The sequence below is a fragment of the Bos javanicus genome, chromosome 17, assembly GCF_032452875.1.
Source record: "Bos javanicus breed banteng chromosome 17, ARS-OSU_banteng_1.0, whole genome shotgun sequence".
Taxonomy (NCBI): domain Eukaryota; kingdom Metazoa; phylum Chordata; class Mammalia; order Artiodactyla; family Bovidae; genus Bos; species Bos javanicus.
The window spans coordinates 51,353,442-51,368,571 of NC_083884.1; the positions used below are offsets into that span (position 1 = coordinate 51,353,442).

The window sequence follows — 15,130 nt, forward strand, 5'->3', positions numbered from 1 at the left end:
TTGGCCAAAAAGTTCGTTCGCGTTTTTCTGTACGCTGCTTGGCCAACCCAATACCAATGACACATTCTCTGAAACAGAGGATGAGATGCCGACAGAGGATCCAATGGGGGCAACCAGGGGCTTCCCTGAGTGACACTATTTGCGGGTAAAGTTACAGGCCAGTGGGAGGAGGCCGGCTCCCCACAAAGGATCTGCTGGACACTTTGGAGGACAGCATTCAGGGGAGGACTGAGGAAAGGTGAGGGTGTAAGGAGGCAGGGGAAGGAAGCAAGAATGCAAGGCCTGTGCAGACCTGCCCCTGGGGGGCAGCAGGAGCTAGTGAGCTTCTGAGCAGGGGACAGACACCTTCAATGCCACAGGGGTTGGTGCCTCGAGCGAAGCCGTGTCGCCAGAGGACAGAGAAGCTCTCTCTTCTGGTTTAAGAACGAGATCTGATGTCTGATCCTGGAAGGAATAACTTAAACGCTGACCCCAGCGTCACAGCAAAAAGCACACAGAACCCCAGCTGGCTGTGGACTGGAAATTGTCCCTGGACGCCTCCTCGTTACTGGCCCTGCCTGGGATGCTGGAGGATGGGCAGGACTGAGAAGGCACACCTGACTTCTCTACCCACGAGGCACTCTGTACAACCAGTCAGGTCAGGCTCTCTACCACCCTGTTTAAAGATGAAAAAACTCGAGGCCCAGGGGAGGAGGATGTTCTCATTCAAACCCACAGGCCCACAGGCAGCACCAAGTACAGAAAGAAGGCCACCTGACTCCAGGGAGCCTGGTACCTTCGAAGCTGCTAAACAAATTCTCACCAGGAAGGACTACATGGGAGAAGCCACACTGAGTGAGAAAACCCTGGTGGGGATCCCCAGGGACAGTGTGGCCACCAGCCTGGCATGGGGAAGCTAGAGCCCAGGGGTCCTGCTCCTATACTGTAGCACCAAACAGTTACAATCGATTGTTTAACAGATCTGTGATGAGGTGTCCTGGCCATGAAATTTCATGCCTCATTATTAAGTAACTTGAGGATTTCCATGGCGGTCTAGCAGTTAGGACTCCACTCTTTTGCTGCTGAGGGCCCAAGTTCAAGCCCTGGTCAGGGATCTAAGAACCCACAAGCAGCATGGCCCAAAAATAAAAAAATAACAAGTTAACTCCTTATTTAAAATAATCTCCAGAGGCCAAGTATTTTCACATACTTTATGTTAACAACCTTGTGAACTGAAGCTGTCTGCATGCATGCATGCTAAGTCACTTCAGTTGTGTCCAACTCTTTGCAACCCTAATGGACTATATAGCCCTCCAGGCCCCTCTGTACATGGGATTCTCCAGGCAAGAATACTGGAGTGGGTTGCCGTTTCCTTCTCCCAGGGATTAAACCCGAGTCTCTTGCATCTCCTACAATGGCAGATGAGTTCTTTACCACTAGCACCACCTGGGAAGCCCTCTCATTTAAATCAACACCCAGTGTTTTATAATGAAATTCTTTCCACATTTAAAAAAAATGAATTGGTGAATTTTCTCCCCTGGACCTCGGTTTTTCATCTGGGAAACAAGCAGGTTGGCGGCACCACCCCTGACAGCTGTGCGGTGGAGGAAATCGGTCAGGTGAGTTTCCACTGATAAAACTCCCTCTGCTGGGTTTTTGGGATCAGTCTACAGCCATGTCAACACAAGCAGCAGAAATCACAGCATGGAAACTACCCTCTGAAATTCCTCCAGAAACCATTGCATTGGAGGTGGGCAGACGCAGAAAATGCAGCAGCCAGCTTTTCCCGGCCTTGGGAGAGTCAGTGGTAAAGAACCCAACTGCCAATGAAGGAGACACATGAGACTCAGGTTCGATCCCTGAGTCATGAAGTTCCCCTGGAGGAGGAAATGGCAACCTACTCCAAAATTTTTGCCTGGAGAATCCCATGGACAGAGGAGCCTGGTGGGCTACAGTCCATGGGGTTGCAGAGAGTCAGACATGACTGAGCATGCATGCAACTGATGAACTCTCTGGCTTGTGTTTCATTTAAGGACTACATTTTGGAATCTCCCTGGCAGTCCAGTGGCTAAGAGTCAGTGCTCCCAAAGCAGGGGGCCCAGGTTCAATCCCTGGTTAGGGAACTAGATTCCAAATGCCATAAGTAAGAGTTTATATGCCACAACTAAAGATCCTACACATCGCAACTAAGAGTGGGCACAGTCCCATAAATAAATTAAAAAAAAAATTTTTTTTAAAAAAGGACCATGTTTCATTAAAAAAAAAAATACACAGCTGTGAACACTGGCTCCCACTCAGCATGAAGACACGCTCACGCTGGGGCGGGGAGCCGAGGACCCTCACAGCCCAGCTCACTCCCGCCAGGCCATACTTTCAGGGATCGTCCTTCCTGGTCTAGTTTGCGCGGTACACGTATACACAAGGCCGTGGGCAACCTGACCCAACTCCACCGCATTTCTTCCCAGCCACTCCCCTTTTCCCACAGTGACAGGAGCCAGAAATACCCACCAACGACCCGATCTCCTCTCCTCACGCCCATCTTCCTCATTGCTGCTGCAAACAAAGCCACCTGTTGCCGCAACTCTTCAAAAGTCACCTTCACGATCTCCTCCTTGCCTTCCCCTGGGAAGAGCAAAGGGATAGGTCATCCACGGACTGTCCTATAAAGAGAGGCTCTGATCTTCGAAAAAGACACACGCACCCCAGTGTGCATAGCAGCCCCATTTACAATAGCCAGGACATGGAAGCAAGCTGGATGTCCATCGACTCGTGAATGTATAAAGAAGACGTGGTACGTATACACAATGAAATATTACTCTGCCATAAAAAAGAACAAATTTGAGTCAGTTCCAGTGAGGTGGATGAACCTAGAGCCTGTTATACATTGTGAAATAAGTCAGAAAAAGAAAACAATATATACTATATTAATACCTATATATGGAATCTAGGAAAATGATATTGATGAACCTATTGGCAAGGAAGGAAAGGAGATGCAGATGCAGAGAATGGACTTGCAGACACTGGGGAAGCGAGAGCGTGAGGCGATTGGAGAAGGAGACATCAACACATATACACTATCAGGCGTAAGACAGCTGGTGAGAAGTGGCTGTGTAGCACAGGAGGCCAGTCTGCACTGTGATGACCTGGAGGGCTGAGATGGGGGGAGGGGAGGGAGGAAGGGGATGCATGTAGAATCATGGCTGATTTGTGTTGTCGTATTGCAGAAACCAACATGACATGGTAAAAAAAATTTTTTTTTAGTTTAAAAAAAAACAAAAAAAGATTCTAGGGAATTCCCTGGTGGTCCACTGGTTAGGGCTCCACGCTTCCACTGAAGGGGGATTGGGGCTGATCCCTGGTTAGGGAACTAAGATCCCACACTCCACACAACCAAAAAACAAAGTAAATTTTTCAAAAAAGAGAGAGAGATTCTGAGTCACAGACATGGATGAAGCTCACACCTGTACAAATACAGGTTAGAAAACATGCCTGGGAGACGTTACACAGATACAGAGAATGCAAAGCAAGATACAGATTTACCCAACGTTACGGAAAAGAAAAGCCATGGGAAAGGGCACCTCTGAGACACACTCAGAATCTGCCGTTAAAAATTTTCTCTTTTTACCATTGGCAATGCTTTTATAAAGTGAAGAATTCTTTGATTTGGTTGTGATTTTTTAAATATATATAACTTTCCAAGGGCTGGGGGAGGAAAAGGAGAAATCAATGTTGAGTGGGTACAGAGTCTCAGTGAGAAAGTTCCAGAGATCTACTGCATGGCAATGTGAATATACTTAACACCACTGAATTGGACACTCAAAAAATGGTTAAGATGGTGAAGTTACTATTTTATGTTCTCATCACACACGTGTACACACACACACACACACACACATACACACACACACAAAACCCAAAGGTCCCAAGATATTGTTTGGAAATAAGATATCAGATTCTGAATGCTTCAGAATCGGGACTTCCCTGCCAGTCCAGTGGTTAGAACTCCACACTTCCAGGGCAGAGGGCCAGGGTTCGACCCCTGGTCCAGGAACTAAGATCTCGAACGCCACCTAGTGCAGCCAAAAAATTAAAACAAAAAATACACACTAAGAGAGGAAAACCCGAGCAGTTGCTGGGACTCACGTGCGACATAAAGGGCCACTCGGTCGTTTTCTTTGTGTTGCAGGAGGTTTTCTGCGTAGTTGAGGCGACTGCCTTTGAACCACTCAGGCACGTCGGCGATCCCTTTGGATGTGTCCACGACCTAGAGGGACAACAGCAAACCAAGACACACATGCACGAGAGGGTAACACCAAGGATGCGCACAAGTGGCTCCGCGTCCCAGGAAGCCAACTGACCAACCAGCCCAAAGCCACACTAGATCGTTTTATGGACTAAATGCTGACCTGGCCAGAAGTCTGGAAACTGAAAATAGAAACAAATCTGGTACTGTGTACCTTACAGCTGCTGAGAGATCTTAAGCATTCTAACCAAGGGGGAAAAAAAGGTACCTGTGTGAGGTGATGGCTGTGTCAATTAGCTTGGTAATCATTCCACAAGATATGTATATATATATTAAGTCATCACATGTACACTTGAAATACATAATTATACATAGCGATTATTCCTCGCTAATGTTAAAAAAAAAATTAATGCCAATGGAAAATACCATCCCCGTTAATTTACTCTGTCAACAACTATTAAGCCCCTACTTTATGAAAGATGCTAATGAGAGAAAGTAAATAAGACAGACATGGCAGCCGCCCAGTGTTCCAGGTGTGACCAGGAGCATGGAAACCAGGGGGTCAAAGTGCAGGGCCTACCTGACCCTCCCACCAGAGTTTTCAGAAAGCAGGATCCCTGCCTGTGTCCTCAGGGGCTGGAACCTTGGTTTTCTTCCCCAAGTGCCTGCAGATGAACCTTTCAGAATGGCTCATCTCACAATGAAACCAACAACACAACAAAGGATTCTTTGAATAACAGAGTTCCCAGTCCCTGGATATTTATTGAGCATAAAGAGCTGGGATTTTTCCTCTGAAATCCAGGTTAGGAACTTCCCTGGTGGTCCAGTGGTTAAGACTGAGCTTCTACTGCAGGGGGCATGAGTTTGATCCCTGGTCAGGGAACTAAGATCCCACATGCTGCACCACCAAAAATAAAATCCAAGTTAACAACAAAACTGATAGTTTTAAAAACAATTATGTGAATGCATGTAGCATCACTGGATATATACTTTAAAGCGGATAAAATGGTAAATTTTGTGTTATGTGTATTTTACCACAACTCTAACAATTTTTATTAAAATAAAAACAAAGTGATGCCCTACTCTTACGGCAAGACAGGGCCTGGGATCCATGCTCACTGGGGGGCTCCAAGACTGCAGAGTACCCATGAGGTCCTTGACCCCAAAACAATCCCCCAACAATTCTCTGAGGCAATGACTTTTTCCCACTGTTGGTGAGGATTTAAAATAAGATGGGATTTAGTCTTCCCCCAAATTAACACTCATAACCACGATCCCCCCAAATTAATGATTTTGCTACGTAGAAAAGAATGTGTAAGTGAAATCTCTATTTACCTCATCATACATGCGTGAGAAGACAATTCCACTGAATTTCCAGAATTCTGCCCAGAAGTCTGAATACGACTCAACTGACCAATGATACAGGTCATCATAATTTTCTGGAAAAAAAAGACATATAGCTCAGATAAATCTTAGAAGGAAACTTAGTTCAATGACAAGATGGAGTTACATGTGTCTGAAGGCTTCAAAGGCATCTGATGAGAAAGGATCTTGGGAGAGCAGGGCACCTTAATCTTTGTTGAAGCAAACCCACCACTCCTAGTCCCCAAAAAGAACCAAAGCAATGAGACAGCTGATTTTTTTATCTTAACCAGCATGCCTGAGACCATGGACTCTGGACCCAGAAGGCCTGGGTTCAAATCCTGGCTTGGCCATTTGTTAGCTGTGAGGCTTCAGGCAAGCTCTGTAAGTGCTATGTTTCTGTTTCCCCATCTGTGAAATGGAAATGATTAATAACAACCTGCTTCACAGGGCAAATATGAGGATTTCAATGAGTCCAGGTATAAAATACTTAGGGGCTTCCCAGAGGTAAAGAATCCATCTGCCAATGCTGGAGATGCACATTCAATCCCTGGGTCGGAAAGATTTCCTGGAGGAGGGCATGGCAACACACTCCAGTATTCCTGCCTGGAGAATCCCATGGACAGAGGAAGCTGGCAGCCTACAGTCCGTAGAGTCACAAAGAATTGGACACGACTAAAGTGACTTAGGAGAAGACAATGGCACCCCCTCTAGTACTCTCGCCTGGAAAATCCCATGGATGGAGGAGCCGGGTGGGCTACAGTCCATGGGGTCGATAAGAGTCGGACACAGCGACTTCACTTTCACTTTTCACTTTCATGCACTGGAGAAGGAAATGACAACCCACTCCAGTATTCTTGCCTGGAGAATCCCAGGGACGGGGGAGCCTGGTGTCGATAAGAGTCGGACACAGCGACTTCACTTTCACTTTTCACTTTCATGCACTGGAGAAGGAAATGACAACCCACTCCAGTATTCTTGCCTGGAGAATCCCAGGGACGGGGGAGCCTGGTGGGCTGCCATCTATGGGGTCGCACAGAGTCGGACACGACTGAAGCAACTTAGCAGCAGCAAAGTGACTTAACACATTATTAGACCCTATAAACTCAGAAAATGTAAATAGGTTTGCAAATTCAGTCCAAAACTGGAAGCTTGCCAATGACTCTTCATGCCAAGACAATGCTATGGGGAATTTTTTTGTATTATTTACTTATTTTAATTTTTGAGTAAGGGCTACATTCAAACTTATTCTACAGTGTCTATAGCGATTCCCTGGTGGCTCAGATGGTAAAGCGTCTGCCCTCAATGCGGAAGACCCAGGTTCAATCCCCTGGAGAAGGAAATGGCAACCCACTCCAGTACTCTTGCCTAGAAAATTCCATGGATGGAGGAGCCTGGTGGGCTACAGTCCATGGGGTCACAAAGAGTCGGACACGACTGAGCAACTTCACTTACTTACTTACTTACATTCACAGGATTCAAAATTACAAAGTAAATAAAAGATTACATGGTTAAAGAAAAAAAAAGCCTCCTTCTCTCTTACCCCCACAACCCTCTAACTTTTCTGGTCCAGAAGTAACCAGTGAAAGAGATTTTTTTGTGTGTGACCTTGCAGATTTTATGTGTCAGCAAATACATTCCTCTGCCTCCCACTTTTACACAAATGGAGGCATGTTCTTCTCAGCAGGTTCTAATCCTGGGACCACGGGCAAGTCCTGTCCCCTCTTTGGGCCTTTTTAATCTCAGTATGTTTTCAACAGGACTTAAAATTCATCCACTGGTGCCCCTAGGGATGATAACAGTTCAGCAGGAAGCTGACCAACAGGTCATGTTCTCTCATTGCATCACTCAACTACAGTTTTCATTGTCCTCATCAGGGGTGTATCCAGAGAATGAGACATAGTGATCCCTGCCCTTAGCAGTGTCCCTCCTCCATGTGGCATCCAGTAAAATTTTAAGTTTTTTTTTTTTTTTTGGCTGCACCGGATCTTAGTTATGGCATGTGGGATCTAGTACCCTGACCAGGGATCGAACTTGAGACCCCTGCATTGGAAGCTCAGTCCTAGCCACAGGACCACCAGGGAAGTTCCAGCATCCAGGATTTGTTCTCAGTCATGCCGGACATGGGAGGTGGAGGAAGAGAGCAATTGCTGAGAGCCAGGGCGGCAGGGGCAAGAGACTAGGACCAGGGAGGAGGCCAAGAGCCCAGGCCATGGGGCATCTATGACAGCACAGATCGGGGCAAAGTAGGAAGAGTCAGCACAGCCGTGATGAGGGGAAGGGGAGGCCTTAGGGCTCTGAGTTCAAGAAAGAAAGCTGGTGTCCCAGCAACGATGCCTGCCCGTCCTCCAAACCCTGCAAGAGAACCTCCCCCAAGCCCTGCCCTATATCTACTCAAGCCAGGGGCCACAGCCCAGGTCAACCAAGCTCACAGGGAAAGACACCGGGGATGGTTGCATCTGGGAGCCTGGAGCCAGCCCTGACTCTCGACACAGTGCTTGGGGACCTTAGGTGGGCCACGCTGTCTCTCTGGGACTGTTTCTCTAGAGTATCATCTGGAAACTGGCTGGAGACAGCCCCGGGTCCTCCCATAAAAGTGCAGGGTTAACCTGTCCCCCAGGGCCAGGCTGGATGACTGGCATTGAGCCTCAGCTCTTGTCACTTACTAGACAGCGACCTTGGGCTGGCTGCTTCACCTCTCTGAGCCTCAGCATCCTCACCTGTGACACGGGGACAACTGCAGAGAGCACGCTGCTCAGACACTGGCTTCAGGGCCGACCATCCGGGTGCAAGTCCTGCCACTCTCTAAACTGGCTGATGTCACCCAAGTCATTAATCTTCTCTGGGCCTCCGTCTCTTCCAAGTAAGATAATGGTACTTATCGTGGGGTCACTGCAAGGACTGCGTGAGTCAAATCACAGAAAGCACTAAGAACAGTGCTTGTCAGAGAGGAGGGCCCAACCAAGAGTGTTACCCTGAGCATCACTCGTGACACACGACAGGCCTCCTGGCCGCACCACACGAGCTCAGACAAGGAGACAGGGATGAAAAAGCACGTGTTAGCAGGAGCCTGCCGCCATGTTCCCCGTCAAGGGAGGCAGTGAAAGGCCCAGGGCGCTTCTCCAGCAGCAGAGCCTCCGGGAAGCCTGGGGGAGACCACACTAGAAAAACAGGCCCTGCAGGTCCTCCCTCTCCCAGGCTTTTTTTTTTTTTTTAATCATCTTGATCCTCACAAATTGCAAAGAGCTCTGGCACCAAACCACCCACCCACCCCTCCAACCCCGCCCAGGCTGACACAAGAGATGGAGCCGGAGCTTGAAATGCAGGCCTCCCCTGAAGACCTTGATAGCCCATCACAAACTGCATCCCCAACAGCATCTAGCAGGGTGGAGGAATGTAACCAGCCTGCCGACCCAAGAGGTGGAGGTCACAACGCCATCTCAACTTCCCAATGACCCATGGAGAAGTGGGTGGAGTTTGTGCCCAAACTCTCCCACCGTCCACAACTCTCCAGTCAAGCAGGGACTCCAGGGCTTCTGTTCACACACATACACCCCAACCTGGGCTCAGAGGCTACGATCCGGACACCTGGGTGACCAACCACAGGCATGTCTCATTCAGTCTGCACAATGCTCAGAAAGAAACAGAAGCAGCTGATACTAAATTTGGGTTTCTGAATGAAATTCAGAATTTCTGGCTTCTCCCAAGAAGACAGGTGTCTTGATTGTGGGAGCTGGCCAACAGGTGTCCCCTCCCTGCCCCCAGCTGAGCCAGTCTGATCCAACCAACCAACCAGCTGTTACAGAAACGACTTGAGTGCCTTGTGAGGCTGGGTCAGAAGGTCATAAGGGCACTGCAGTTCTTGCTGTCATGATCACCTGCTCTGCGAGAAGCCAGTGACCACATTGGGAGGACACTCAAGCAGTCCTAGGTGGCAAGTAGCGGAGGCCCCCTGCCCACAACCAGCAAGGACTCACTGCCATGCGAGCCAGCCCCTGAATAGTGTGGCTGCCAGCCCCGGTCCAGCCTTCAGATGAGAACAGATAGACGCAGCCTTGGGAGACCCAAAGCTAGAACTGTCCAGCTAAGCCCCCCAAGAAGCCTGGCCCATGGAAACTGAGAGATACTAAATGTCTACTGTCGTTTACTGTCACTAAGTCCTGGGGTGATTCGCAATGAAGCAACAGGCAGCAGTCACACATGATGACAAACAGCTAAAGCAGGTAACAGCCGCCCCACCTGGCCCTTCACACACATGCCAGAGGCAACCTGATACCGCAGCTCAGGGCACTGACTCCAGCCCTACTGGTCACAGCTATGAGACCTTAGCCAAGACTCTGAGCCTCCAGTTTCTCAGCTGGGAAACTTGATGAGAGCCCCAACTATTTGGCCAGGTTACTAAGAATTAAGTTAGTTAATCCATGCAAAGTTCCCAAATGAGGCCTGGCGTGTAGCAAGGGCTCAATAAACATTCACTGTTATTAATATCTCATCACCTGCCTGGTCCCTGCAGGCCTCTGAGTTTATAAGCCCCGCCTGCAGCTTCACTGGCTTCTTCCTCCCCACCTGTGAGAATTCTGACCCGCCTACACCTTTCACATCTCAGCTCAAGGTCCTGTCAGCCCCCTTTACCAGCATCCTAATAGCCTTGGAGCTCAGAAGGTGTGCAACACACGCCCCTACACACACTGCTCAGTGCTGCTACCTTTGTGAGAGCCTTCTCCCCACAAGGACACTTGAGCTGTTTGAGAATGGAGACCAGGCCTTCTTTGTGTTGGCCAGTTTTCCCCCAGATGCTGGTATGCAGAGATGAGTTGCAGTTTGTGATGTAAAGACACTTGGCCCAGTCCTCCAGAACAGCATGTACTGGGACTTCCCTGGTGGTCCAGTGGCTAAGGCTCGGGGCTCCCAATGCAAGGGGGCAGGGTTCGACCCCTAGTCAGGGAACTAAACCCCACATGCTGCAACACAGATCAAAGACCCCATGTACTACAGCTAAAAGACCTAGCACAGTCATATATATATATATATATATATATATATATATATATTCTTTTTAATGGCTGTGTATAAAAAGCAAAAAGTAACGTGTACCATAAAGCTGGTGGCCTCCCCTAATGACTGAGAGCTGGTGCATGTAGTATGCCCCCTGGGGCCTTGAAAACAAGGCCAAGTGTCACAGGGCTGCAGGCTGCCCCCAAGGTCTGCACCCAGAGGACCCCAAGGTCTAGATGGGCATGCTGTGGATTCCCAGACGAACTCTGCTGGAAGCCATGACAAAAGCCAACCAACCTACGGTTCTGGTCCTGGAAGAGACTGCATAGTTCCAGGGAGGCCCTGCCCCTCCAAAACACAAGGATAGAATCCTCCCACTGGCAGTGGTCTTGGTGGGGCTGGAGAATGCCCCCCCACTCGTCCCATCTCAGGGTTGCAGTAGGGCTGAGCCAGTCTGTGAGGACGCATCCCTTGCTCTCTCCCTACATCCAGACAAGAGCATTGCTCAGTGCTGCCTACCAGCCACACACCAGCCATTGCTGATGGCACAGACAAGTTCAAGAGTGCTGTGTTTAAGCAAATAAGAAGGCTAAATAGGGGATTCCCTGATGGTCCAGTGGGTAGGACTCCATGCTTCCACTGCAGGGGGCACAGGTTCAATCCCTAGTCAGGAAACAAAGATCCCACATGCCTCACAGGCCAATAAAAAAAACATGCTCACGACTAACCGAAAAGGCAAGACAGGTTAAAAGTCCAAATTATATGCAATTGGACAGAGAGGAAAAGAAAGCGGTAAAGAGAATAATCAGAGAGGACAGCATTTGAGTTGGCTCCTAAAGCAAAGCCCAGGATGTCCAGGGCCAGGCCTGTGGAAAGAAGAGAAGCAGGAGTAGAAGAGGAGGAAGAGGAAAAAAAAAAAAAAAGGTCTAAAGCACTCCCAGACCAAGAGAGGAGCCCCACTCAGCTCAGCTGATGCCACCTGTGGGGACATGAACCCATCATCACGGGCCGGTGGGTTTGCCAAAGAAGCTGGAAATCTTGCTTTTCCTATGCAGTCTCTCAAGGAGACTGCAACTCAGTGTGAGAAGCCCAAACTAATTCTGCAGCTTCACCCTGGCCAGCAGGCCACCAGTCCCAGCCTTGAAGGGCAGACAGGAGTTGGACAAACAGTCTGGGGGCTACTGGTGCCTGCCAGTGTCTGCTCAGCCACCCCCGGCCAGGTGTGGCAGAGCGCTCAGCCTGATGGCCTTCACGCCCACCCAATGATGTCAGTCCTCTCATTATGTCCATTTTACAGATGAGGGAAACCAAGGCTCGGGAGATCCGGTGACTTCCCTCTGACCACACAGCTAGTAAGTGGCAGAGCCAGTTCAGAATCCCGGCAGTTAGGTGATAGCTCAGCCTCACGCGTCTCGCAGGACTGCCCTTCTGTGAAATCATTTTGTAAAGAGTCAGGGAGAACAGCTGGCAGAAGAAAAAGAGACATGGAATCAAGGCACGGAAACACAAAAGAAGGATGTGGTTCCACTCCTGGCTCTTGGTGGGAATCAAGTCTGTGCCCCAGGGAGTTTCCTGGTGGTCCAGTGGTTGGAACTCTGTGCTCTCACTGCCGAGGGCCCAGGTTCAATCCCTGGTGGGGGAACTAAGATCCCAGAAGCCGTGCGGTGTAACCAAAAAGAAACAACTCTGTCCCCCAATCTAACACACATTAACTTACCAACTATTACCTAAAAAAAAGGCCTAGGGAGTAATAAGCCACACCTGTCACCAGGGAGCAGGCAGCCGGGAGAGGGAGGGAGCTGGGTGAGCAAGGGAAGGGGCTACCTGTGGAAGCTATGATGCCCACTGTGCTGTGGAGGACATGCAAGCTGCCAGGTGGCAGGATGTGCAAATCCACGGTCAACAAGGAGCCATTGTGAGTCTCAGAGCCCAGGTGTGACCAACCAGACCTTCGCTTCAAGGCTGCTCAGGCAAAGCCCGCAGGCAGCAGGTACTAAAGAGAAGAGAAGCAGGAAGGAGGAAAACCAGCCAGTGTTCAGGGAAGAGGAAACCAGGGCCCCCTGGGAGATGCGGGCACTGGGGTGGAAAGGGGACCATGCTGGAAGGCAGACGACCCGTCTCCATTCCTGTGGGGCTCCCTGAGGACAGTGATGCCACCAACAGAAACACAGGAGTCCCTGTAGCCAGCAGAGGGGCGAGACGAGGGGGAAAGGGTCACAATGAGATGAAAAATCGCTGAAGGGAGGATGCAGGAAGTAGGTGGACAGCCAGATAGAGCTGGGGGAAAGCTTCTCACTCAGAAAAGGGCCATCGCACCCAGGTGGCTCCTGAGGACAGGGAGGGAGCTGGAAGCGGGGTACTGGCCTAGGTTCTGTCTGGGGCTGGGAGTGTAAACACATAAGGGGAGGAGTTCCACCCCAATCCCAGAGACAGCCTCCTGCCTGAGCATCATCCATCTCCTGGATGCCCAGAATCTAGGCTGGCCTCTACCAGGGTCAGCCTGCGGGGGGGCGGGGGGAGAGAGGGGGGTGCAGTGAGGGGTCAGCACCAGGTAATGTGGCTGCCAAGTGACCCACCCCTCAATAGAAGGGAAGAGCTAAGGGTCAAAGAAGACCTGGGTCAGAGAGACAGAAGCCCCCGGGATGTGAGGGCAAGACTCCAGGGAGAACTCCTCACAGGTAGGAATGGCTAACAAGGGATCTCTCGGTCCACAGGGGTGCCAAGACCAGAGGGGCTACCCTACCAGAGAGATGGATACTGCAGAGAAGAGGAGACTGGCTCCCCGAAAAGAGAGGAAGTGACACCCCGCACAGACACGCGGGCAAAACCCCACAGTCAGAAGATGTCCCACCCCCTAGGGCGGACCCCCCCTGTCCAGTGGCTCCTCCAACCCCCAGAGGCGGGAAGATGAAAATCAGGAGACCATTCCAACAACTAAGATGGGCCCTGACGCCAACGTCCAGGAAAAAGGGGCTCCCGGGACTCCAGGAATAATGTCCCTCGGATGGCCAAGGGAGGAGCCCGATTTCTGAAAGCCCCTGGTCCAGCCAAAAGGTGGCCGGGGAGCCCCCCGGGACGCTCACCCCGCACTCACCCAGTGCCAGGCCGCAGGCGGCGCCCACTGCTGCCCGGAAGCGGTCCATCTGCGTGTTCTTCTTGCTGTCAGGCTCCCACATCACCTGGCACTCCAGGATCTCCTCCCGCCCGGCCCGTGGCTCCTTGGACATGGCTGCGGCGGAGAAGGCCGGGGCTGCGCGGAGGACCGGGAGCAGGCCGGGAGCAGGCCGGGGACCGAGCCGGGGGCGGCAGCAGAGGCCGGGGAGCGGGACCCCGGGCGAGCGGCGAGGCAGACGTGGAGCAACTGCACGCGGAGCAGCCGCCCCGCCCGAACTCCCAGAGAGCCCCGCCCCCCAAATCCCCCGACCTGCGAAGGCCCCGCCTCTCCCGAATGTAACCCTCCGCGGGCGCCGCGCCTCGAAAAGGAGTGCTGCCGCTGCTCCGGGACTACCCTGCGCACGCCCACCCGGTGGTGCTGCGCAGGCGCGTTGGGCTCGGCTCCCCAGCCTCACCTGCAGCGCGAAGGGGTTAAACCAGGGCCGGGAGTCGAGGTAGAGACCGCAGGCTCGTTCATGTATTCTTTCGTTCACGATTGATTTTTTTTTTTTCTTTTTTTTTTTTTGTTTTGGTCCTACCCGTATTTACTGAGCACCTCCTGGGTACCGGGCACCGTGTAGGCTTTGCAGATACATCACCGAGCAAAGCGTTAATTCCTGCCCTCAGTCAACAGGAGATAAGGGGTAGGGGACAGGTGTGGGGAGGAGCGGGGTCAATCAACAAATACATTATATAAATGTCATACATAGTATAATACGTACAATAAAAAACAGTATACCAATGAGTATCATACATAAAAAAGAGTAATATAATATTATTCATGTAATAAAAGGTAATAGGTGCTATGAAAAATCAGGGAAGGGTAGAAAACATGGGAGGAGTGTTTCTATTTGAAAAAGGTTGTCAGGGAAGGTCCCATTAAAAAGGTAATTATATCAATAACTTGAGGTAGGAGTGAGCTACTTAGTAACCTGGAGGAAAGTTTCCAGGCAGAGGGAACAGCAGGTGCTAAGGTCCTGAGGCAGGAGAGTGTTGCATGTGGTTACTGAGCTAGCTGAGAGGCCAGTATCTTTTCACTTGAGACCTAGAGTAGAAGACAAGGTCAGTGAAGGAAGAGGGGGAAGCTCAGGTGGGTTCCTGGAGACCAGTGAAGATTTTGGCTTTTACCTTGCGTGACACGAGACCACTGCAAGGTTGTCAGCTGAGGGACATACTCTGACTATAACTGTCATAGGAGTCACTCTGGCTGCAGCATTGCGAATAGTCTTCAGGAAGCAAGGGAATAAGCTGGAGGACTGATTAAGGTGATGTTTCCAGAGATGATGACTGTTATAGAGATGGAGAGGAAACTGCCATAGGATCTTTTTTTTTTTTTTTTTTTACTGCACTGGGCCTTTGTTGCTGCCCGTGGGCTCTCTCTAGCATGCGATCTTCTCA

At 50.4% G+C, this 15,130-nt stretch overlaps 1 protein-coding gene across 2 annotated transcripts in view; it reads right to left on the minus strand.

The window, feature by feature from the left end:
• The window catches only part of AACS (acetoacetyl-CoA synthetase), a 53,415-nt gene extending 39,320 nt beyond the window's left edge, over positions 1-14,095 (minus strand). Inside the window, exons 1-4 of one of the 2 annotated variants that reach the window (XM_061384538.1) lie at positions 13,674-14,095; positions 5,558-5,661; positions 4,123-4,243; positions 2,488-2,601 (exon numbers count right to left, since the gene is read on the minus strand). In XM_061384538.1, coding sequence (XP_061240522.1) covers positions 2,488-2,601; positions 4,123-4,243; positions 5,558-5,661; positions 13,674-13,806 — 472 coding nt within the window. In that variant the 5' untranslated portion in view covers positions 13,807-14,095. The remainder of the gene's footprint in view (positions 1-2,487; positions 2,602-4,122; positions 4,244-5,557; positions 5,662-13,673) is intronic. The other variant, XM_061384539.1, reaches the window with a different exon arrangement.
• Between the last annotated feature and the right edge of the window lie 1,035 nt (positions 14,096-15,130).